Source organism: Poecilia formosa, unplaced genomic scaffold, assembly GCF_000485575.1.
Source record: "Poecilia formosa unplaced genomic scaffold, Poecilia_formosa-5.1.2 Scaffold382, whole genome shotgun sequence".
Taxonomy (NCBI): Eukaryota; Metazoa; Chordata; class Actinopteri; order Cyprinodontiformes; family Poeciliidae; genus Poecilia; species Poecilia formosa.
The window spans coordinates 196,427-221,612 of NW_006800321.1; the positions used below are offsets into that span (position 1 = coordinate 196,427).

A 25,186-nucleotide genomic window follows, 5' to 3' on the forward strand; every position below is an offset into this window, starting at 1 on the left:
TCAGCGACAATAGGCGAGAGCGGTCCATGAGGCGTCTATCCTTATATTATGTCTATGCATTTCTGTTTGCTGCAGCGTGTACTTGACAAATCCTGTCGTGTGCAACTATAACGCTCTGAGTGATGGGAATGTTTGTGTGTTGCGGCGGAAAATTACCTCGGGGACGAAGCATGTCAAAATGCATCAACACTACTAATCTAATATGGTTCTTAAAAAACAAACACTTGACGGAGTTTGGCTACATCGAGGCTCAATGCAGGAACAAAAGGACATCTGGAGCGGCCAGATAGCAGGTAAAGCAGCGAACAACTAGCAACACTCACCCGGATTAGCAACACGGTCAGAAAGCTAAACAAATAAAGCGAAAAATAATTTAGGTCTTCGAGCTGGCAGTGTAAGACACTGGTTCCGCTCTTGCTGTTGAACCGCCTACGCGCTACTGGTAGTAATATTTCACAGACGTAGCGCCGCTCAACCTCCACCCAGCAGTGAACTCTCACACCGAATGGCTGCTTAAAGCTGCAGCATATAACTTAAACAAAACGATATGTATTAAAACTTTTGTTGACCTAACATAAGATAGATAATCTCTGAAAATAATCAATCTCCTCAGCCTCCTCCCTATTTCTGCAGAATTATTCGGGTCAGTCAGAAACAGACAATCATCCATCCATCCATCCATCCATCCATCCATCCATCCATTTTCTTCCGCTTATCCGGGGTCGGGTCGTGGGGGCAGCAGCTTCAGAAGGGAGGTCCAGACTTCCCTCTCCCCAGCCAGTTCTTCCAGCTCCTCCAGGGGAATCCCAAGGTGTTCCCAGGCCAGCTGAGAGATATCGTCCCTCCAGCGTGTCCTGGGTCTTCCTCGGGGCCTCCTCCCGGTGGGACGTGCCTGGAACACCTCACCAGGGAGGCGTCCAGAAGGCATCCTGACTAGATGCCCGAGCCTCAACTGGCTCCTCTTAACATGGAGGAGCAGCGGCTCTACTCTGAGTCCCTCCCGGATGACCGAGCTTCTCACCCTATCTCTAAGGGAGAGCCCAGCCACCCTGTGGAGGAAACCCATTTCGGCCGCTTGTATCCGGGACCTCGTTCTTTCGGTCATGACCCAAAGCTCATGACCATAGATGAGGGTTGGAACGTAGATCGACCGGTAAATCGAGAGCTTCGCTTTTTGACTCAGCTCTCTCTTCACCACGACGGACTGGTACAGCACCCGCTTCACGGCAGACGCTGTGCCAATCTGCCTGTCGATCTCCCGCTCCCTTCTTCCCTCATTGGTGAACAAGATCTCCAGATACTTTAAACTCCTCCACTGGAGGCAGGACGACCCTCCTGACCCGGAGAAGGCACTCTACCCTTTTTCGGCTCAAGACCATGACCTCGGATTTGGATCAGAACCAGCATTACTCAGCTAGCCATGCTATCAGGAAGGTTTTGATTCAGTAACACAGGATTGTTTATTTTGATGCAACCTGCATTTAAATTGAATCTCCTTTGAGTCTCCTTTATTACTTGACATTATTTGATATAGACAGGCTTATTTGACTAAAAAATTTATGGTACTGAGAGCCTTACTGTTAAATATTATTTTACTGATTGCAGATTTTTCAATTATACTTTTGACTGAGTAGCTGCTGTATTGTGCCTGGAAGTATTTTGCATGTTTATGTCTAAATTAGGTGACTTTATTGCCAAATCATTTTTTTGATTTTGCTAGATAACATGGTATCATTTATACCTAAAGCAAAAAATTAACAGCCAATCCAGATGATCGGCTGGTGATCGGCAAAGATCGGCCTCATGGGTCATTGGTATTGGAATCGGCAGCAAAAAACCTGATTGGAGCATCCCTACTCTGAACACACAATTTCCACTAACATAAAAAATAAAAGATTACATTTTTTTCTTCATATCTTGAAACATTAAATGTACATTAAATTATGGAATCATGTAAATATGTTCTTTAATAAAACACTGTAAAAGTGTGTCTGTTCATCAATGTCAATTTAAAAACTATTTAGCACAATCATTTCTGTCAAATAAAAACATTGTGCTCTTTATTCAGAAATCCCCACAAAACATTTAAATAATCACATCAAAATTTAGAAACCCTGTCTTTAGTGCTTTCTTTGATTACCAAATATATTAGTGTATCTGAGAGAATGTGTCAATGACACAATGGTATTAACTTAAAATGCTTTGCAGAACAGCACTTTGTGAAGTTAACTTGTATTAGCTTACCGGCAGATAAGACACATCCAATATGGCGGATGCTGTGACGTATCGCAGCAACAGGCCGACCCGGTCTATGAGGCATCTATGTATACTGTACATGTCCATGCTCCTCCCTATTAGTAACTAAAATTTCCACCTTGTCTAACTCAGTTGATTATCAAGACTTCAATTTAAACCACTTAAAGGGGGAAGATGCCAAAAACTAATAAGACCGAAAAGAAAACATCCAAAATACAAGATATTGGCGAACAGTCAATGGCAGTGAGGTTGGTGCTACCACATGGAAAGCTAGTGTTAACTTACAACAACATAAGTTGCTGGAGAGTATCAAGATGATTTCTAAAGACTTAAAAGAGTTTTAAAAAAGAAATGAAACGTGACCCTAACCCTAACCCCTAAGACCACAGTGAAAGAAGACCTCAGCAGATTCAGGGAGGAAATGATGCGTGAGCTACAGAACCAGAAAGGAAATATCACCGAAGCGTAGACCTGAATAGCTAACCTTGAAGCTGCGTACTTGGAAATGAAAGACGCACTACTTGAGAGACATTAGAAAGAAACAAAGCAATGAATGACAAACTTCTGGATTTGGAGAGCCGGAACAAGAATTTTCATATCTACGGCATTTCTTAGGGAAAAGATTGTAGATTGGTTACTGGTTTTGTTGCCGGTAGTAATGCCATTGGTTGAAACCTTCCAACACACACCAGTTGAGCTGAGACTCTATAAAAAGGTGATGTTGGAAGGGAAAGACAGAGATTTTGGATATGTACTGTTGAAACTGTAAGGTGTATTTTCCTGTGAATAAATCTCTCTCCCGTCGGCCGCAGCAGTTAAAATCGAGTCCAGTGTGCGTTATTTCTTATATTTATGTATTGCAACGGTTAACGATCTTTCTATTCTCCAATACAGGATTTATAAGAATTTATAAGAGGTCTCCAAACACAAGATAACATCAGGAGGGCACTTCACATTGTAGATCATATTCAAAATAAAAAAACTAAAGCTATTTTAATTAGTCTCGATGCAGAGAAAGCTTTTGACAACGTAAGCTGGAACTTCTTATACAAAGCACATGAAAATTTTGGTTTTAATGAAAAAGCTGTACAATTTGTATGGTCCTTGTACCTATCACCAATGGCCAGAATCAAGATCAATGGAAATCTATCTGATACCATAAAATTAGAGCGCTCTACACGTCAGGGTTGTTGTTTATCACCAACATTATTTGCAATTTATGTTGGAGCACTGGCACAATATATAAAGCAACATAAGAATCTCAAGGGTATTGATAAACATGACGAGTCTCATGTAATAGGTTTGCTTGCAGATGATGCCATTTGCTCAGGTCCTTTGCAGACTCTAACAAGTTTTCTTCGAGAATGGTCCTGCATTTGGCTCCATCCATCTTCCCATCAATTTTAACCATCTTCCCTGTCCCTGCTGATGAAAAGCAGGCCTGAACCATGATGCTGCCACCACCATGTTTGTCAGTGGGAATAGTGTGTTTAGGGTGATGAGCTATGTTGCTTTTATGCCAAACATATCGTTTTGCATTGTGGCCAAAAAGTTTGATTTTGGCTTCATCTCACCAGAACTCCTTCTTCCACATGTTTGGTGCGATTCCCAGGTGGCTTGTGGAAAAGTTTAAGTGAGACTTTTTTTGGGATATCTTTGAGAAATGGCTTTCTTCTTATCGCTCTTCCATAAAGGCCAGATTTGTGCAGTGTACGACTGATTGTTGTCATATGGACAGACTCTCCCACCTCAGCTGTAGATCTCTGCAGTTCATCCAGAGTGATCATGGGTCTCTTGGCTGCATCTCTGATCAGTTTTCTCCTTGTTTGAGGTGAAAGTTTAGAGGGATGGCCTGGTCTTGGTAGATTTGCAGTGGTCTTCTGACACTCCTTCCATTTCAATATGATCGCTTGCTCAGTGCTCCTTGAGATGTTTAAAGCTTGCGAAACATTTTTGTATCCAAATCCAGCTTTAAACTTCTCCTCAACAGTATCTGGGATCTGCCTGCTGTGTTCCTTGGTCTTCATGATGCTCTCTGCATTTTAAACATAACCCTGAGACCATCACAGAGCAGGTGCATTTATATGGGGACTTGATTACATACAGGTGGATTCTACGTATCAGTCATTTAGGACAACACTGGATCATTCAGAGATTTCACTGAACGTCTGGAGTGAGTTTGCTGCCCTGAAAGTAAAGGGGCCGAATAATATTGCACGCCCCACTTTGCAGTTGTTTATTTGTTAAAAAAGTTTAAAATATCCAATAAATTTCATTCCACCTCATGATTGTGTCCCACTTGTTTGTTCATTCTTCACAAAATAATAAAAATTTTAGGTTTTTATATTTGAAGCCTGAAAAGCGTCAAAAGGTTGAAAAGTTCAAGGGGACCTAATACTTTGACAAGGCACTGTATCTGTTAGAAAATACAGGCACTAACAAATTGGATATTAAAACAAAATGGGAAAGGGACTTGGGAATTATATTAACAGAAGAATATCTGGAAGGCCCAAATTATAACATCCTCTTCTAGAATTTGGAGAACATTGTTAGACTTAGACTTATTTTATTGTCATTGCACAAAGAAACATAAGTAAAATTGGCAATGAAATGTCATCGGTTGGCCACCAGAGCACACACAAAAACACAAGTGTGCCTATAATTAATTAATATGCAAATAATAATTACTATTTTCAAACAGCCTCAGACAGTCTTCATGATGGGATTGTTGAGCAATCTGATGGGAGACAGCTATTTCTGAGTCTGGCTGTTCTGCAGCGGATGCTGCGGACTCTCCTCCCAGACGGCAACCGGATGAACAGATGAACATGGACAGGATGGGTGGAATCAGGCAGGATCTGGTTTGCTCTGGCTAAGCAGCGTCTGTGTGCAATGCTCTGGATAGGAGAGAGTGGAGCCCCAATGATCTCGGCTGTCTTCGCCACTCTTCGCAATGACTTCCATTCTGACACCTTGCAGCTTCCAGACTGCAAGGAGATACTGCTGGTGAGCAGGATCTCAGTGGTTCCTCTGTAAAAGGTGGGGAGGATGAAAGGGGGGAGCGGAGCTCTTGGAAGAACACAATCAGATTTTTTGTAACACCCCAAATCACCAGTAAATTCAAATCTAGAGTTCAACTATGTTGGAGAGATTGTGGAGCATTTCATGTTAACCACACACTTGTTTTCTGGCTTTGTCCCAGAATTTTAAGACAAAATACACTAGGAGATTGTAACAATATTGGGCTACACAATGCCTAAGATCTGTTTGGTTTTTGTAGCTTGGTCTCTTGGAAAATTTAAAATTATGCTATTGGCAGCCAAAAAGGTAATCACCAGGAAATGGTGCCAACCTGAACCTCCTACTACAAAGGAATGGATACAGACCGTAAACTCATTATTTGAGACAGAGATTTTAACATACAGAGTAAGGACAAAGGAAGAGCAATGCCAGACAAATTGGAAAAATGGACAAATGTCACATCAATGTTACAGGACTAATTTTGGATATAAAGGGTCCCCTTGTGTTATGTGTTATTTAACTAAAAGTCTCCCCCTAGAGTGTAGTTTTTTTTTTCTTTTTTTTTTTTTCTCTCTTATAATTTCTGTGTAAATTGTACCTAAAAATGTCAATTAAAATAAAGTTATGAAAAAAGTTAATGTTACTCAATCAGTACATACTAATGTTTTTAAGTTTTGCATACAATTTTCAAGAAAACTCCACTTATTTTGCTTTAGTGTAGCATAGCATGCCTGTTTGAATTGTGCTAAGGTAAGTTAAATGGTTTAAGGCAAATCGAGTTCAATTAATTTATCAGATTTAACAGTATACATTCACAATCCTTTTTGCCTTAGGCGTCTATACATTTTTATTTTCACCATCTGAAAATAAAAAATAGAAAATCTTCTATTTTCATAAGATAAAATAGAAATATATTTTAAGAATCTAACCTTAAATTCATTAATTGGGTTAGGGGAAAAAAAAGATAGGAATGGAAGTAAAAAATAAAAGTTTGAGGAAATAAGAAATTTCTATGGTGAAGGAGTGGCAGGTAGTATTCTACCTTTCCTTGAGAATAGTTTTGTTCTCTTTTTTCCATTGGTCCTTGAAATCGGAGGAGAATTCATGCCAGATGGAAAATAAGGTGTTGGGGGAAACCTCCTTTTCTCCTGCTTTGGGCTTCACTGAATAGAACACCGTCAGCTCTAAGAACCTATAGAGAACAGACACATTCACAATGTCATTTTTTTCTATATTTAACAACCAGAGAGAGATAAGCTACAGTTCCTAAATTTGTCTTACTTTTTGAAATAAGATTTTGTGAAAAAATATATCTTTAAAAATACACAAAGTATAAAGTAATCACAATGATACGCAGGAAGCTGTGACATCAATAAACAGAAAAAAAACAAAGCCTGAGCTTACAGTTTGTGAGTGCTGCTGAGTTGAGCATCCAGGATCTCTAGTTCACTTTTAGCTAACAAAGGAAGAAAAGTTTGAAATTCAGTTTCATTTGTTTATTTTTTGGTAGCACACAGCAAAAGTCAGTACACACATTCACTCCAATAAACACAGTAGCGGTTCAGACAGTGTCTGTCTCCTGTCCTGTTCTTGCATTTCATCACAGGTACTGAACCAGTACTGAAAATGCTGTAATGTAATCTTACATCTTTGCCTTCCTGAGACAGTGTGTTTTTTTCAAAGATGAATAGGAAATAGCCTTTCAGGAAAGAAGCCAAAAGGCCTGGCTGAAAGAAGAAGTCTGCTGGAAAATGAGGAAAGACCCCTCCTGATAGCCTAATCATGGTTGATAGATTTACAGCATACCTTGTGCAAGAAACCCATCCATCTTCTCTTTGAAAGGCTGCAAGTTATCCTCATCAGACACCTTGCAAACTTTTTCCACTTCCGATGTACATGCTAGTTAAAGTGATGAGTGTAAAACATATGGGTTACACAAACAGCATTTATAAATAATAAAATAAGATTTGCATGTTGTGCCTCAGTGTATGATGTAATATTCACGTTCCTGACATTGTGTAAGAACATTGTATCCAGACTACACTGTGTGCACAATTATTAAGCAAGTTTTAATTTTGACCATATAATCATTTTATGCATATTTTCCAACTCCAAACAGTAAAAACTTGAATGCTTATTGAATATAAACACATCAGCTGTTGTGTATTTGTCTAATGAGGGAGAGTGGAGCCTCACCCTATATCAAGGTGTGCAGAATTATTAGGCACCTTCTTTTCCTCAGGCGAAATGGATCAAAAAAGAGATTTAAGAGACTCTGCAAAGTCAAAAATTGTATAGTCTTTCAAAGGGCTGCAGCACTCTTGAAATTGCTGAGATATAGGGGTGTGATTATAGAACCATCAAACTTCTTGTCAACAGGGTTGCAAGAAATGTGTTGAGAAAAAAATATGTAGATTAACTGCCAAAGATTTGAGAAGAATCAAACATGATTATCTTCCAGTGCTGTTATATTGCAGAATTGCAGAAGTACAAGATATTCAGAGCTCAGAAACATGGCCAAGGTAAGGAAGGATGAAACCCGAACACCACTGAACAAGACACCTAAGTTGAAACATGAAGACTGGGCCAAGAGAGATCTGAAGACAGATCTTTCAAGAGTTTTATGGACTGATCAGATGAGAGTGACCCTTGACGGACCAGATGGATGGGCCTGTGGAGGATCAGTGATGGGCACAGAGCTCCACTTCACATCAGACACCAGCAAGGTGGAGGCAGGTACTGGTATGGGCTGCTATTATTAAATAGCAGAAAGTTGAAAGTTGAGTCCAACTTTCAGGTTGAAGTTGGACTCAAAAAGTTGTATTTTTTGAGTCCAACTTTTTGCTGTACTCCAAAGCCTACTACTAGTTTTTAGAAGACACTTTCTTCACTTTCTTTAAAACAGCTGAAACACTGGATGCCTTTAAATCTCAACTTTAAACCCACCTGTTTAGAGTTGCTTATGGCTAAATTAGGGTTAGAGTACGGATTTTGATGTCTTCGATGCTTTTAATGTTTTTATCTTTACCTTTAATGATGTAAAGCCCCCCAAAGGGGCGTGGGTCACAAAAATCCATGTAGGACGGCGAAGTTCTAGCGCAAAATTTCGTGTGACAGGTGAACGGAGCCTGGTGCTGCAAGGCTGGAGGCCTTGTCCTGTTAGGCGATGGGGCCTGGATAATACCCGTGTTAAACAGACGGCGGAGTCCGGTGACGACAGGCACTTAAATTCCGTAACAAAAGTGGGTAACACTTTATTTGAGGGGGGTGAATAAGACTGTCATGACACAGTTAAACGACATTTAACTAAAGTCCTGCGGGGTTTAGAGTCCCAGTTGACGGCGTTTCAACTAAAAACCTAGATTGGAGTCCTTGTCAAACAGCATTTTTGACTAAAGTCCCAGTAAGGACAGGGGTACGGGTGTTGTCCCCCCTGGTTGAAAAGGGGTGCGGGTTTTAATGTTCTTATCTTTTTTAATCTTTTTTTTTTCAAAATCTCTTTCTCTTTCTTACTGTTTATTCAATATCACATGCTGTTTTTATTTTTTTAAATTATGTAAAGCACTTTGAAATGCTTTGCTGCTGAAATGTTCAATACAAATAAAATTTGATTGATTGATTGATTGATTGATTGATTGATTGATTGATTCAAGCAGTGGTACAGGAAAAAGTCTGCATCCTTCAAGAAGACCATGACTTTTATGCAGGACGATGCTCCATCACAAGCATCAAGTACTCCTCTAAATGGCTAGCCAGTAAAGGTCTGAAAGATGAAAGAATAATGAAGTGGTCCCCTTCCTCACCAGACCTAAACCCCATTAAAGACCTATGGACCCTTATTAAATGGGAGATTTACCATTGTAAATCTCATGGAAAACAGAACACATCTCTGAACAGTGTCTGTGTTGTGGTTGCTACTGCACAAAAAGATTATCAAGAGATCAAGAAACTGACAGACTCCATGAATGTAAGTCTGTCAGTTCAACTGTTATTGAAAAGAAGGGTGGCTATATTGGTCACTGATTTATTTTTTAAATGTTACAAATGTTTGTCAATTTTGAGTTGTATGATTTTTATTCTCACTTTAACGGATGACAAACAGGTGAGATGGGGAAATTTTCAGTTTTAATTCAGTTGCATAATAATTCTGCACACTAATAGTTGCCCAATAATCGTGCACATATAGATATTGTCGTAAGAAAGCCAAAATCTCACTTTTACTTTCTTAAATATTCAGGCTTGAGAGATTATTGTTTGAGAGCACTGTAGTTGTTCAGTAATTAAAATAATCCTCAAAACTACAACTTGCGTAATAATTGTGCATACAATGTACAGCTTCTGATGGCAGATCAAACTGATTAAAACAATCTCTCTCTCAGATCCTTGGGTCATCATGACTGGACTCTGTTTCGTAGCAAAGTGGGATCTGGATTTGGTTTTATTCTACCTTTTTTTCCTTCTTTTTCTTCAATATTCTGATTTAATGGAGCATGAGTTTATTATTTTGTTTTTTTTATATATGTGTGTTACCTCTGAGGTCTTTCCGGAGTCGAATGAAGTCCTTCTGAAAATCTTCAAATTTCATCTGTGAAACTTGGAACAGGTCATGGGGCTCAGGAAGAGGAAACACAGACGTCTCCTTCCCAGCATCCTTTTGATCAACACACATGCATATTAAATAGTATGAAAGATTGACAACAGGAAAGTAAAAATGCCAAATAAGAAATGCACAGGTTTGTCACTATAACAAAAACGTTGTGCGCAAAATGTTCATTTTTAACTGTCTATAAAGTAGTACATGGACACAATGTGTCAAAAAAATGTAGTAATGACTACCTACCAGCTACCTACCAGTTTTAACAGGTGGTCGTTTTGTTAGATCAGGATGATGCATTTCATAACTTGAGTACAGAAATAATAAATCATGGTTATGAAAACAGTGAAGTCCAGTCTTTGTTTTGCTGCTTTCTGACTTCAATATTTGTTGAAGTCAGAAATTGTTGGTGCTAGGGTTCACTAGAGGGAGCCCTACTCCTAATTATTTTGACCCCAAAGATAAAACGGTGAGATGGAGAAAGGAGTTGGGTGGAAGTCAAATAAAAGTATGTTTTATCTTTATTACTACCATAGACAATGGATTAACGGTCTCATCCCAGTCAAACAACTGTTGAAACCTGTGAAGCTGCAGAACAAAGACTGGGCATCACTTGTTTACTGATACCAGTGCCCTTGGTTTTCTTTTAACATCGTTGACTTCAAAAGCAATACCCAATATATTACCTTCATAAACTTTATAGATTTTTATATCAGCACCCATTGTTTCTGTCATTAATCTTGAAGATGTCAGTAATAAATTGAGTCTTTGAAACATCGCATCAGAGAATTGTATCTATTCTCTGTTCACTATACAGTGCATATCTGTCAGGTTGGATTCTGTTTTGTTTTCGTTTTGGTTTCTGTTTTCTTTTGTTTTGGGAAGCCTGCTGCTTCCACATTCCCCCACCAGATGTCGCCTGTGAGCAGAGCCCCTGGAGCAGCGCATGGGAGAACCTGGAGACACACCTGTGGCGCATTAGATGACAGATACTGTGGATATTTAAGAAGCGGCGAGCTGACACGTCGTTGCCTGACTGTTTGTTTATCCTGGTAATCAAACGTTCCAGTGAGAGGCCCTTTGCGTAAGCTCCCCGAAGTAATCCTGTCTGTGCTTTTTCTCGTCGTCAGGTTTTGCCTGAGGTTCTCCAGCGTTTCTCAAGAATAGAGTTTATGCTAACTCCTGCGAACCCCCTGTCTGCTTCCTCACGACGCCATTGGTATTACCAATCGGTTGCCTTCCTCGAGCACTCCCTTCATGGTCCTTTGTTCCTTTGCACATAAACTGGGTTAAAGCACACGTAGAATCTTGGTCCTCCAATTGTCACACTACCTGTCTTTGTTCAGCATTTCCCTCGAGTACTCTGCCTGAAGAGATCTCCGAAAGTGAACTCCCTGATCTCTCCGCAGTTCCCGTTGAGTACAATGATCTAGCTCCTGTATTCAGTAAGGATAAGGCTTTGTCACATCCACCTCATCGCCCGTATGATTGTGCCATTGATCTTCTGCCCGGCGCTCCTCTGCCTAACAGCCGTCTATATAACATTTCACGTTCTGAACGCCAAACCATGGAGAAATACATCAACGACTGATTAGCAGCAGGTATTATTCGTTCATCCACCTCACCTCTTGGCGCAGGATTTTTCTTTGTGGGGAAATAAGACGGTTCATTAAGACCTTGCATAGATTACAGAAGTTTAAACCAAATCACCATTAAAAATAAATATCCTCTTCCACTCCTCTCGTCAGCATTTGAACCGGTTCAGGGTGCAACCGTGTTCACAAAACTGGATCTCAGAAATGCTTACCATCTCCTCCGCATCCGAGAAGGAGATGAATGGAAAACCGCCTTCAAAATGTCTATGGGTCATTTTGAATACCTAGTCATGCCTTTTGGTCTTTCGAACACTCCTGCCTTTTTTCAAGCCCTTGTGAACGATGTTCTAAGAGACTTTATAAATGATTTCGTTTTTGTCTACTTGGATGACATTCTGATTTATTCCAGCTCCTTGAGAGAACACAAGTTACACGTTCGACAAGTTCTCCAGGTCTTCTGGAGAACTGACTCTATGTTAAAGTAGAGAAGTGTGAGTTTCATCAACCTTCAGTCACCTTCCTCAGATATGTCCTCGAGGGCGGACAGGTAAGACCGTTGGAGGATAAAATAAAAACTGTGTTGGAGTGGCCCAGACCAGAGACTCGTAAGCAGTTACAACGGTTCCTAAGATTTGCCAACTTTTATCGCCGTTTTATACGCAACTACAGTCAGACGGCCTCCCCACTAACAGCACTTACTTCCCCCAAGACAACATTCTCCTGGACGCCCGAAGCAGAAGAGGCTTTTACTCAGTTAAAGTCATTGTTTGCCAACGCACCTATCCTCATCCAGCCAGACCCCACCAGACAATTTATTCTTGAGGTTGATGCTTCAGATTTGGGAGTAGGGGCCGTCCTGTCCCAAGTCTCTCCAAGTGATAAGTCTCACTCATGTGCCTTCTTCTCCCGCAGACTGTCTCCTGCAGAGAGGAACTACGACGTAGGAGATCGGGAGCTACTGGCTATAAAGCTAGCCCTGGAGGAATGGCGTCACTGGCTGGAGGGAGCTGAACACCCCGTTGTTGTTTGGACCGACCACAAGAACCTCGCTTATCTCCAATCTGCCAAACAAAACAACCCACGACAGTCCCGCTGGTCAGTATTCTTTTCCCGATTTAACCTCTCCATCTCCTACCGCCCAGGATCCAAGACTGTTAAGCCAGACGCCCTCTCCAGACTCTATACCCCTGATGACTCGGATGAAGGACTGGCACCTCTGCTACCCCTGAGTTGCACGGTCGGAGTAGTCACTTGGGAAATTGAGGATATTATTCATCAAGCCCAGCGTCAAGAACCACCTCCTGAGTCCTGCCCCAATGGTAAGATTTATGTCCCCACCTCTGTCCGAGCCCGTTTTCTTCAATGGATACACTCATCCAGATCCTCAGGACACCCAAGGGTAAGCCACACTATTGAGTTGGTCAATTGAAGATTTTGGTAGGAATCCATTCATAAAGATGTCAAGGAGTTTGTCCTCGCCTGCCCCACCTGTTCAAGAAATAAGTCTTCTCATCAACCACCCTCTGGCTTACTTCAACCCCTACCTGTTCCTAAACGAAGATGGTCACACATTGCCATCAATTTTGTTACTGGGCTTCCACCCTCAAAAGGTATGACCACCATTTTCACCGTCATAGACCATTTTTCTAAAGCCTGCCATCTCATCCCTCTCTGCAAGTTACTCACCTCCGCTCAAACAGCCCTCCTACTTTTCAAACATGTGTTCAAGCTGCATGGCATGCCCTAGGAGATCCTTTTAGACCGTGGTCCTCAGTTCATCTCTCAGGTTTGGAAACGGTTCTGTTCTGCCTTGGGTGCAAAAGCTGTTCTCTCTTCTGGTTATCATCCACAGACAGAGAGGATGAACCAGGAGATGGAAGCCACTCTTTGCTGTATCTCCTCATCCAACCCCAAAGATTGGGCTCAGTATCTCCCTTGGGTGGAGTATGCCCATAACAGTCATGTTTCTGCAGCTACCGGTCTATCTCCTTTTGAGGTTTCTGTTAAGAAAATAAATTTAAAGTATGCTAGTTTTAAAGCTTAACATGTCTTGATTTAAATAGCCTAATTATAGTTTTGAAATTAGTAACTTATTCTGCCCTATTGACCTATTGACCTTTATGTTATCTGTAGTTACAACAGATGATTTGCTAAGATCTTTTGAACTGCCATTTGTCTGTGTGGGAAACAATCAGGAGAAGTTCTAGCTTTTCACACTCATTTGTGAAAAGCCATAAAACAGCAGGAGTTCAGGAGAAGCTCTGCTCTCACTTGTTTAAACAATGGGCACAAATGGTCTTAGATCATGACTTGCAGGAAGTTTTAAAAAGGGTCAGAGATAGCTTCTGGTTGGATGAGCAAAGGTACGCCTTATTTGAATAAATTAAAGACAAGAATACGCCTTTACTATTAAACTTTCTACACAGGAGTAACAAATCAGACTTGTCTTTGCACGTTTTTGCTTTCCTTTCTTTCTTTCTTCTTCTTTTCCATTTGTCTCAGGTAAATGAATGTATGTCTCTGTTGTTCTGCAATTTCTATTGTAATTTTATGTGTTGTCTTCTATTGGATTAAACTCTGTAATTCTGTGACATCTGCACTCATTGTTGTTTTCTGTGTGGCTACGCGCGGCCCGCCGGGAGAACCTGGGATCGAAAAAGATTGAGCCAGAGTTTCTTTCTTAAGAAATATTATAACCTAAAATCTTCTTCAACATTTCCCTGGGTTATCAGCCGCCATTGCTATCCACCGACGAAGACAAGATCTTGGTAACCTCTGACCAACATCACATTCGCCATTGCAATAGAATCTGGAAAGACACAATCTCTGCATTAAACAATACAGCCGCACAAAATAAATGTCTGGCCGACCGCAGAAGAACCCCTGCTCCTGTTTATACCAGAAAGTATGGCTGTCCACTAGGGACATACCTCTGAAGTCCCTGTCAAAGAAACTCTCTCCCAGGTTTATCGGCCCGTTTGAGATCCTAACCGTCATCAGTCCCACCGCTGTCCGTCTCCGTTTACCCTTCTCTCTACGCATTCATCCCACCTTCCACGTTTCCCAGATTAAGCCAGTCCAGTCCCTTGTGCCCTCTGGCCGAACCCCCTCATCCCACCCGTGACATACTCTGTTCGCCGGATTATTGACTCCTGTTGACGAGGTGGTGGGTTCCAGTACCTCGTTGACTGGGAGGGTTACGGTCCGGAGGAACGCTCTTGGGTTCCCCATTCCTTCATTCTTGACCCTTCATTGATTAGTGATTATACCGCCTCTCAGCCATCCACCTCTTCTCGGCCGCCAGGTGGCGTCCGTTGAGGTTGAGTATTGTCAGGTTGGATTCTGTTTTGGTTTTGTTTTGGTTTCTGTTTTCCTTTGGGAAGCCTGCTGCTTCCACATTCCCCCACCAGATGCCGCCTGTGAGCAGAGCCCCTGGAGCAGCGCATGGGAGAACCTGAAGACACACCTGTGGCGCATTAGATGACAGATACTGTGGATATTTAAGAAGCGGCGAGCTGACACGTCGTTGCCTGACTGTTTGTTTATCCTGGTATTCAAACGTTCCAGTGAGAGGCCCTTTGACGACGAATGTATGACGACGAGAAAAAGCACAGACAGGATTACTTCGGGGAGCTCCCCGAAGTAATCCTGTCTGTGCTTTTTCTCGTCGTCAGGTTTTGCCTGAGGTTCTCCAGCGTTTCTCAAGAACGGAGTTTTTGCTAACTCCTGTGAACCCCCTGTCTGCTTCCTCACGATGCCATTGGTATTACCAATCGGTTTCCTTCCTCGAGCACTCCCTTCCTGGTCCTGTGTTCTCTGTGGATTCCTTCATGACGCAGCAGTACGTACCTGTTTGTGCCCGAAGCCTTCCGGCTTCTCATTCTCTGGATCGTTGTCAGCAGTCAGCTCGCCCTCCACCCAGCAAACTTACCAGTCCGCCCTCCCACGACTCCTCGGTTCTCCTCGCCGCCTCCGGAATACAGTCTGCTCCAACAAGTAACTCATTCTGCTCCAAAGTAAGCCTCCGCCATAAGATCTGTGACTCCTTGTTTATCAGAACCTTGCCTTTACTTCTCATTAACAGTGGCTGTTCTGGTGGATCCAATCCTGACTCCTGCTCCGCACTCACTCCCTTTTCCTTTACAATAAACTATATTGTTTTGAAATGCGCATCTCCTGATTGTGTTCTTGCATGTGGGTTCAAAGACTGAAACTAAAACATGACAATATCCACAAAGTTAATTTAATCTTTTTAGGATTTTAGACAAAAAAAGTAGTGCATAATTGTAAAGTGGAAAAAAGTACAAACAAAAAGCACATACATTTTTTACTGGTAAGTTTATACAAAGATAAAATTCACATAACTTGGCTTTAATGCTAACATTACTTCTAAAAGCAATTTCTTGCACAGGGTTTTGTTTATGTATTAGAATAAAGAGAGCTGAATTCAAATGCCTTTTATCCCTATGACATTTAAGGTTGTATTGTTTTTCTGTCATTTAACAATTGTGCCCGACTTTGTATTGGTCTATCACATAAAATCCCAATACAATGTGTTTTGTGTGTGTGGTTAATAGATATGCAATGCACAGTAATCATCTGATTGTAAGGAAACTTTGGGCATTACAATAACATTAACACATGTAAAATGCTGCAAAGGAAAAAAGCTGAAAGAAGTTTAATGAGCTGAATAAAGAAAGGGAAGAAGTTTACCTCATCAAAGTGTCTGAGGAAGTAGGCTACAATGTATGACAGAAGACTTTTAGCACCATCCTGCATGCAGAAAAACAAGAGACACTGACATTCTGAACAGCGTGGAGATAACAGTACAAACTGATGCTTACTATTTCCAACTGCTGTATAAACTGCCCTTTCAAGTTTCTATCATTTTGTGAGGATAACATTTTTTTGCATTACAAATATGTACATGCAAAATGTTTACAAAAGACTAAAATACTACTTTGCCTAACATTTGTATGAAGTAGTATGTGCTTGTGTCACAAATTACTGTTATGGAATTTGGAAACAAGCTGATGTAATTTTGACTTGATTTCATTTGATGTATGACTGTAGCTACCTAAAAACCCACGGGGCTTCTTTATATACTGTATCTTAAAATGTAAGGGTTTAATTACATGAATCTAAAAGTCGACTCTGTGACATAGAAAGTACTCCTGTGTTTCTTTTTATTGTGTGTAAGCTTTGCTTTCTCAAACTCCCATTTGGTCATGGCAGATTGCCGCTCACACTTAGTCTGGTTCTACTTGAAATTTCTTCCTGATAGACAAGAAACACTTTTACTTTTTTTAAAAAAACACTTTATTGATCTCATAGGGAAATTAAATGTTGTTGTAATTAAATTTAATTAAAAAAATTATTGTAGATAGTGATGGCAGTGGACAGGAAAGATCTCCAGTAGACATCTGTATTACAATAAATTTAAAGAAACCTGTTTTTCTATAACACTTTAATGAAGAGGATGGTCAGGCTTGTCCATAATTTTCTTCATTTGATGTAAAATCCTTCTTTCCATCATCATCTCCAGACAATCCACAGTCATTGCCAGAATAGAACCAGCCTTCTTTATCAGGTTGCTGAACTGTTTTAGGTTTTTGCAATGATTAATCAGCATTTGTGATTTGTTTTGGCTCTTTAGAAACCAATCTTCTTTTAAGGTTCTGTCATTTATTTCCATCAAGGTGCAATATAATAAGAAAAAAGAAAAACTACTTAAGGCCCAACAACTTTTCTCTTAAATACTTTTAAATGCTGGAGGAACTACTGAGCACCTTAGTGTAAAAATAAACCAAAAATAACAGTAACAATCGGAAAAATATGTGGCTAAGATGAAATTGGAAAGTGTTTTAGTACATTTTGCACAAAACAAAACAAGACAAAAAAAATCAAGAGGCCCAAATATGATTTCAAATTGGAATGTTTTAACAAAATATGATTTCTTTACTCACATTGCTCTTGACATCTTTGAGTTTTGGCAAAATCTCAAGAGTGAAGCCATCAGCTTGACCTCTTGTTCGATTCCCACCATTCATGAAATTACCAAATGCCAGAACCAAGCCTAGAATCTTCTTCACTGAAACATTGTCCTGCAGAGTCTGTCAAAAAGGTTGAAGACAAAGGCAAATAATGCAATGGGTTGATTTCTTTTTCTGATATTATATATATATGGTAAAAAAAAAAAAAAGCTTTAAAAAAATCTATGGGAATAAGGAGAAAGACAAAATAATATGAAAATCTGATTATTTTATTAATATATCATTTGTAAAAGAACTAAACAATCAACAGTGATTTGTTGAACCAACTAACTTCCATCTAGATAAAAAAAATCAATATTAAATCAAAAACAAACCTCCTCCTGAAAAGGCACAACAAAAACAATCACCAAAAGCAGGCTTGGTTCCAACAGAATGGACTAATATTTCTGCTACAAACAAGCGTGGCTCGTCATGACTTCCAGCCTGTTGACCTTTGTTACATGTCTTCCCACTCTCTCACAACAAACGTTCCTATCAATCACCACTATGAAGACTACTAGAGCCACAAAAATCCTTAACAAAATAAATACACAGATAATCAACACACTACTTCAGTGAAACAAATCTATGTCAATCTTGGCCCATGTTCTTTCACGCTCCTGATGTGACATCAGTGGCTCAATGTGGTACTACCCCAGGGCACAACTACATACTTTCTGAGGTGTATGTACAGTTACTGACTGGACACTGTGATGTATCTGACTTATCAGATACATCACGGCACTACTATTTTGAGTAATGACATTTAATCTCAAGTGTCCCCCTGCCAAGTTCTATAACAAGGGTCACCAACCTTTTTGAGTCCAAGAGCTATAGTGACACAGAGGACACAGATAAACACAGGTTTAAGTGTGTTTGATGCACACATAAACTTGTATAACTCATTTTTAATTAAAGTATCAATAATAATAAATGTACATGTGTGATTAAATTGCTGCCTAGAGAGCAATTTAAAAAAGAATGAAACAAAAAACAGGGCAATATTTCATTATTTAATATATAAGTGAGCCAAAGAGCCACTTCTGTTAGCCTGTGTCTAGAACCACCAATGGGCTGCAGGTCTGTGACTGAGGAATTTTGTTAGCATGTATTCCATCATTCTTATGTCTTGATAGGAAGTCAGGTTATCCAAACTGGCAACACACATTAATAAAACAGTGAAATAATATTGACCTTAAAACACATTATTTATAAAACATATCAATATTTTCCCTAACAAACGTTTTTAATGTTAAAAAAATAAACTGTTTCTCTTCACAATATTTAAATAAATAGATATTGTGAAGAAAATATATATCATATATATTTGTATGATTTGTTTTTAAATTGCCATTTATATTATTTTTCGGTCTCAGGAAATCATGGAGGGATCAAGGGCGATTCTAGGATCTGACCTTTAGGGGTGCTTAGCCCCTAGCATGGCTAAGGCCCAAGAGAAGATATTCATTGATGCATTTTTTTAAATGTCACTGCTTATTTACATACATTCAGATAAATGGTTTTGTCCAACTAAAACTGTTAACGTGAGGGGATTTGAATTTATCTGCGTGTTTATTTTAGGTTCTGTTTCTAGTGAGTCTCTGTTCTGTCCTGTTGACCCCCTTGATTGTTTCCAGGTGTGTCTTGTTCCCTGATTACCCTCTGTGTATTTAATGTCACCTGTGTTTCTGTGTCTTTGTCGGGTCCTTGTCTAGTTGTGTTCGTTCTGTTTGGCTGCCTGTTTCGTCAGAGTTTTTTTCCAGTTGCTACCAGAAGTGAACCTAGACTTCGTTCTCTCTGTGCTGCCTGGGTTTTTGGACTTTGTACTGCCTATTCCTCATTAAATTCATAATTTTTCTCCACACCAACCTGGGTCCTCAGCGTCTCCTCACCACATCGCACTGCAAATCATGACAACATCTACAGCTCTGGAAAGAATGAAAAGACCACTGCACTGAACCCCATTGAAAATGTCATGGTTATTCCACAAAATATTTATTTCTGAACTCTTCCTGAGTTAAAACATTAGTATTGTTTCTAAATGAATATGAACTTGTTTTCTTTGCATTAGTTGAGGTCTGAAAGCATTGCATCTTTTTCATAATTTTGATCATTTCTCATTTTCTGGAAATAAATGCTATATTTTTGCTTGGAATTTGGGAGACATGTCAGTAGAATAAAAGGACAATGTTCATTATACTCAAACATATACAGTAAAGTAAGAGAACTGATAATTTTGCAAAGATCTCTTAATTTTTTCTAGAGCTGTATATACTCAGTTTGGAACAGAATCTCAAGACCACATCATACCTGCCAATATATTTTAACATTAATGAGACAAGAAGCTGTGGAGTGACACAGTCCCAGAGGGGTCTGGGTCATGCTCCTCTGGAAACTAAGATAAAATCTACTCAAAGCTATACATTTCCAGTCATTTGAAGAACATTTGACTAAATTCAAAGGATTAATAAACATAAAACCAGTTTATTATCAAGGTTTCCTAAGTATTTGAAAATCATACTTAGAAATTGAATTACCCTTATTTTTATCTGAACATTATTTTCAGATAAAAACATGAAGGATGTTTAAAAAAAAAGAGAAAAAAAGAAACAACATTCTTGCTTTTTTCTTTAAACAAAAATGTATGTCAATTTATGGAAAAGTAGACATGAGTCAGGGTTTTGTTATTTCAGTTCACAATTCATGAAGTGAATAAAACTCTTTTCTATTCACAGACAAAGAACCAGCCTAACCCTAACATTCTGTACTCTTCTTTAGTTTTACCTTATTTAAGTGACTCCAGAGAGGTTTGGGTAATTACAAAACAACACAGCAATCACTAATCAAACTTAAAAAAAGTTAACCTCCCATCAAACACTACTGGACACAGAACCATCAAGAGACTCTAAACACGCTTATTGACAAACTCACTGAATCTCCCATCCTTGGGTATCCCGACCTCACCCAACCATTTATTCTGCATGTTGATGCTTCCCAGGAAGGGTTGGGAGCAGTTCTATATCAGAGATAGAATAACAAAATGGTAAATGGTTGCCATTGGGTACGGATCTAGAACACTGACCCCACCTGAGAAAAATTATCTCATGCATTCAGGAAAATTGGAATTCCTAGCACTTAAGTGGGCAATATGTGAAAGATTCAGAGATTATCTGTATCATGCACCTCACTTCACTGTTTATACAGATAATAACCCCCTGACCTACATTCTCACCACAGCCAAGTTAAACGCCACAGATCACAGGTGGGTTGCCCAACTTGCAGATTTCAATTTCAACATTAAATATCAACCATGCAAACACAATACAGATGCAGATGGCCTCTCTCGCATGCCACTGGACATAAATGACTTATTGCAGCAATGTACAGAGGAGGTGACTCAGGATGTGATTAGTGAGTCAATTTAGGGAGTGACTGTGCTTCAAGATGTCCCATCTGTCTGAATAACCACAGCTCACATCAACACACTGGACTTAGCAAGTGATCCATCTTCACTTACATTGCCTGCCCCAATAACACCAGGACAGATCAGAGAAAGTCAAAAGAAAGACCCTCTCATTGAGCGAGTCATGTATGAAAAAAGCCAAGATCAATTCCACCCCAGAGGACTGGTGAAAACCGAGCCTGCAGATGTCAGGGTGCTCTGGAGGCAGTGGCAAAAAGTGTATATCAGCAATGATGGGATCTTATACAGAAAAGCAGGACATAATTCTTGGCTAGTTTTGCCAAAAGATCATCATCTGTTAGTGTTTCAAGAATTACACAAAGAGATGGGTCATCTGGGGGTCGAAAGGACTCTGAATCTGATTCGAGATGGGTTTTATTGGGTCAGAATGCAGCAGGACACAGACCATTTTGTGACCCAAGTGTGTGAGGGTCTAAAGTCAAAACAACCACAGAGAGCAGCCAGAGCACCACTGATGCCCATTGTGTCAACACGTCCATTCGAACTGGTTTCAGTTGATTTTCTGCATGTAGAAGCCTGAAAGCAAGTTTATGAGTATATTCTGCTATAATGGATCACTACACTCGCTTTGCACAGGCCTACCCCACAAAAAACAAATCTGCAAAAACAGTTGTGGAAAAACAATATGATGACTTTGCCCTTCGCTTTGGCTTCCCAGAGAAAATCCACCACGATATGGGGAAGGAATTTGAAAACCAGTTGCTGGCTCAATTGCAGAGGTGTTGTCATGTGCGAGGGTCTCACACTACCTGCTACCACCCACAAGGTAATGGACAGTGGAGCGATTTAACAGAACCCTGCTGTCTATGCTCCATACGCTCACAAGTGTGCAAAAAGCTGACTGGAAAAAGTTATGTAAGATGGTGCACGCATATAACTGAACCCGCAGTGACACCACAGGCTTTGCTCCGTATTATCTGCTCTATGGACGATCCCCACGTCTGCCGATGGATCTCCTGGTTAACATACAGCCGAATGAAACACAGCAAAGCTATGCTGAGTATGTTAAAGATTGGCAAAGCAGAATGCAGCAGGCCTACGAGATCGCAACCAAAAACCCCACCCGTTAATCAAACAGAGGGAAAAAAAAGGATATTACAAAAGAGGTTGTGGAGCTGACGTGCGGCCTGGGGGGCGTGTGCTTGAACACAACTTATCAGAGAGAGGAGGTCCTTGTAAGCTCACATCCTTTTGAGAGGATAAAGTTCACATCATCACAAAGAGAAGAAGTGATTTCAGCCCAGAGTATGAAGTAGTACCAGAAGGAGGTGGCAAAAGTCATGTGCTGCATTGGAACCTCCTGCTCCCCTGTGACAGTCTGCCAATCGACAACCCAGAAATAGACTCAAAAGTGGCAAAAAGGACTAAAAAGACTAAGTCAAATACATCTCCATGTTATCTTTGTCAACGAGAGAAAACTTCAGACAGTTACAGGGATGAGGAAATTAAGCTAGTGTGCTGGTTCTGTCCTGCTCAGCACAGTGGTTACTGGTCAGCTTAAACCCAGATGCTGAACCATTTACACCAGTCCTGTCTGACCAAGAAAACACACCAGAAGTGAATGACCAAGAAAACACACCAGAAGTGAATGAACCTTGGACTAATTGAATGGACAACATACCAGAGCAAGAAAATGGAGGCCAAGATACGGAGCTACATCTGGATCTTTCTGAACCATCTGCAGAAATACCTTCTGAGGAAGAAGAGGATCCAGTTGTACCACCATCTGCATCCAGCTACCCAAAGAGAGAACGTCACCGCCTGAGGATGCTGACCTATTGTGCTCTTGGTAAGTCAACTATGGAGGAAGTAGGTGTTAAAGAACTACCTGTGAGTATGATCCCAACCGGAAAAGAACTTTGGTGACCCTGGGTAGTTCTAGGTGTTGAAGAACAGAGTTAAAGACACAGTGTATAAAGGTTCAAGAACTGCATTCAAAAGAAAAAGACTATATATGAACTCTCCAAAGACAATGTATTGACTGTGCTTTCGAGACAAAAGACTGGTATCAGAACAAAAGAACTGTGGCTGAAATTAAAGTTCTGTTACACTAGAGAGACGATCTGAACAGAACTGGAATTAAATGTAACTTGAAATTTGTAATCTAAAGTGACAATATCCTCTGTTAGTGGTGGACACTATTACATTAATATGAGGGTAATGAATGTCATGTTAGGTAGATTACTTATAACATTACTTTCAGTAAAAGGGTCATAGGTGATGTTAAATGCTTTAAATGTCATAGGACATTGTAAATTAATACTGTTTTTTGTTTATTAATACTGTTTTGTGTGTGTGTGTGTGTGCGTGCGTGTGTGTTTTACAACTAGTAAGTTGTGTTGCAGTTTGACGTGGTTGCGGAGGGGATCAGTATCACTCTGTCGCTGCTATGAGACGACGGTTGTGGAACAAATGTTTCTAACGGCTGTGTAGCGATACTGCTAACTGAGTTACTTTGTAACAATTATTAAATTAAAATGTTGCAGACTCAATGACAACATCTCGCTTAATTGTTTGCCACAGTTACATTTTGCCACTTGAAATTACCCATTGCAGAAAAATCGCTAAGCATAATACTTTGCTGTGGAAACTGTTATCTGAATAAAGGTACTGATGATATAAGTTTGCCCCCCATATAGCTGGGTAAAAAAAATATATAACCGTCTTTGCTGGTTTTTTTTTTTTTTTTTTTTTTCTTTTGGAGGCTGGTTCTAGACCAAATTTTCCATGGGACCAGTGTAGTCAGCGTTTTTTACAGGGACATTTGAAAAAGAATCAAACAAAAAACAGAACAATATTTCATCATTTGATATAGTAAGTGAGCCAAAGAGCCACTTTTGTCTCCAGAAATTCAGGTTGCTGATCCTGATCTAGCAGATGGAAAATGTGATACTATCTCTATACAGCAGCTAAAAGTGCAGCACTAATTTTTAATTCATTGTTAAAGTAAAATTATGATGTTTAAAAAAATCACATCACTGAATATTAACAAAATATATTTATTAGTTCCCATGTTCACATGTTTCCCCCCTCTAGAACCGCCCATGGACCGCAGGTCTGGATCTGAAGCATTTTTGGTTAGCATGTTTTTTCTTCGTTGATAGGAAGTCAAGTTATCCAAACTGGTAAATCACATTAATAAAATAATAGTGAAATAATACATTAAACGAACACTGACTATTGTATTCATACAATATATCAACATTTCTGAATCAAAAAACACAGAAAGCCATAACAAACTCCTTTGATGTAGAAAATATACGTACTATTAATCTATTAGTATGATTTGTTCTTTAAATGGCCATTTACATTACTTTAGCTAATACTATTATATATTAAATAAAGTATCATCCTCTAAACTCAGCATCCTAAGCAAGTAGTCAATCCATAATAGTCTACTAAAAGCACAATAAGAAACTGAATCAAAAATGTTCAGTACCAAATCAGCCTCAGGACATCATTGAGTGATGAAGAGAGCTGATGTCTGGTTCTTTAGGTTCTGGCGGGTCTGCAGTGTTCCTCTCCTGATCCATTCTGTCTGATATCACACAACCCACTGTGCACCACTGAATATCGCCGACCCATTTTTTAAAAATGCCCCTATTCAACGTCACTGAAATTGTTTAGCCTGAAATGTGCGTCTTCCCACTTATGTCTGTATTTTTGCCAGATGTTTTGCTTCTAAGGACTGTGGCGTATAGGGTAGACATTTTAAAAAGACACGGGTTGATAGCAGCTCACCGCGGCTGCGTACTGTCCTCTCTAGGTAACTGTGACAGCACTGTCAGTCTGTAGGGGTGGGGAGTCCTATTTAGGTTCCGCCACGACAATTTAGCTGACCTAAATATTTCCTGTGTTTTGTTTTGGTCATTATTATCACACTTGCGTATTGTTGAGATGTGTGACAGGTGTGTCTATCAGAGATTTATAAAAATACGGAATAAATCACGTCCCGTGTTGATTCAATACAGGGCGAAGACAACAACAACCACCTGTAATTTTAGGCTAGCTTTAACTAACCTAATATTTACAACCCCCAAGTTGATACACTGATATTACTTACCTACTGTCTTTCAATCACTTTGAAAAGCTTTTCTTCATCTCCCCAACAACTATATCCCTCCCCTTTTCCGTTTTCTGTTTTGCGCCCCGAAGTGTTTTGTCTGCCACCCCATCTTTTTCTCCCTGTTGTCAAGTGCACTAC

At 39.9% G+C, this 25,186-nt stretch overlaps 1 protein-coding gene and 1 long non-coding RNA gene across 2 annotated transcripts in view; one reads left to right on the top strand and one right to left on the bottom strand.

Moving 5' to 3' along the window:
* Positions 1-25,186, bottom strand: part of fmn2b (formin 2b) — a 120,167-nt gene that overhangs the window by 36,477 nt on the left and 58,504 nt on the right. Inside the window, exons 12-17 of the mRNA XM_016662634.1 lie at positions 17,433-17,579; positions 16,180-16,239; positions 9,808-9,928; positions 7,084-7,176; positions 6,682-6,733; positions 6,320-6,469 (exon numbers count right to left, since the gene is read on the bottom strand). Coding sequence (XP_016518120.1) covers positions 6,320-6,469; positions 6,682-6,733; positions 7,084-7,176; positions 9,808-9,928; positions 16,180-16,239; positions 17,433-17,579 — 623 coding nt within the window. The remainder of the gene's footprint in view (positions 1-6,319; positions 6,470-6,681; positions 6,734-7,083; positions 7,177-9,807; positions 9,929-16,179; positions 16,240-17,432; positions 17,580-25,186) is intronic.
* LOC107833428 (uncharacterized) lies at positions 14,050-15,638 on the top strand. The gene is made up of 2 exons (XR_001659173.1): positions 14,050-15,016; positions 15,141-15,638. It is a non-coding gene; the product is annotated as an uncharacterized LOC107833428 (long non-coding RNA).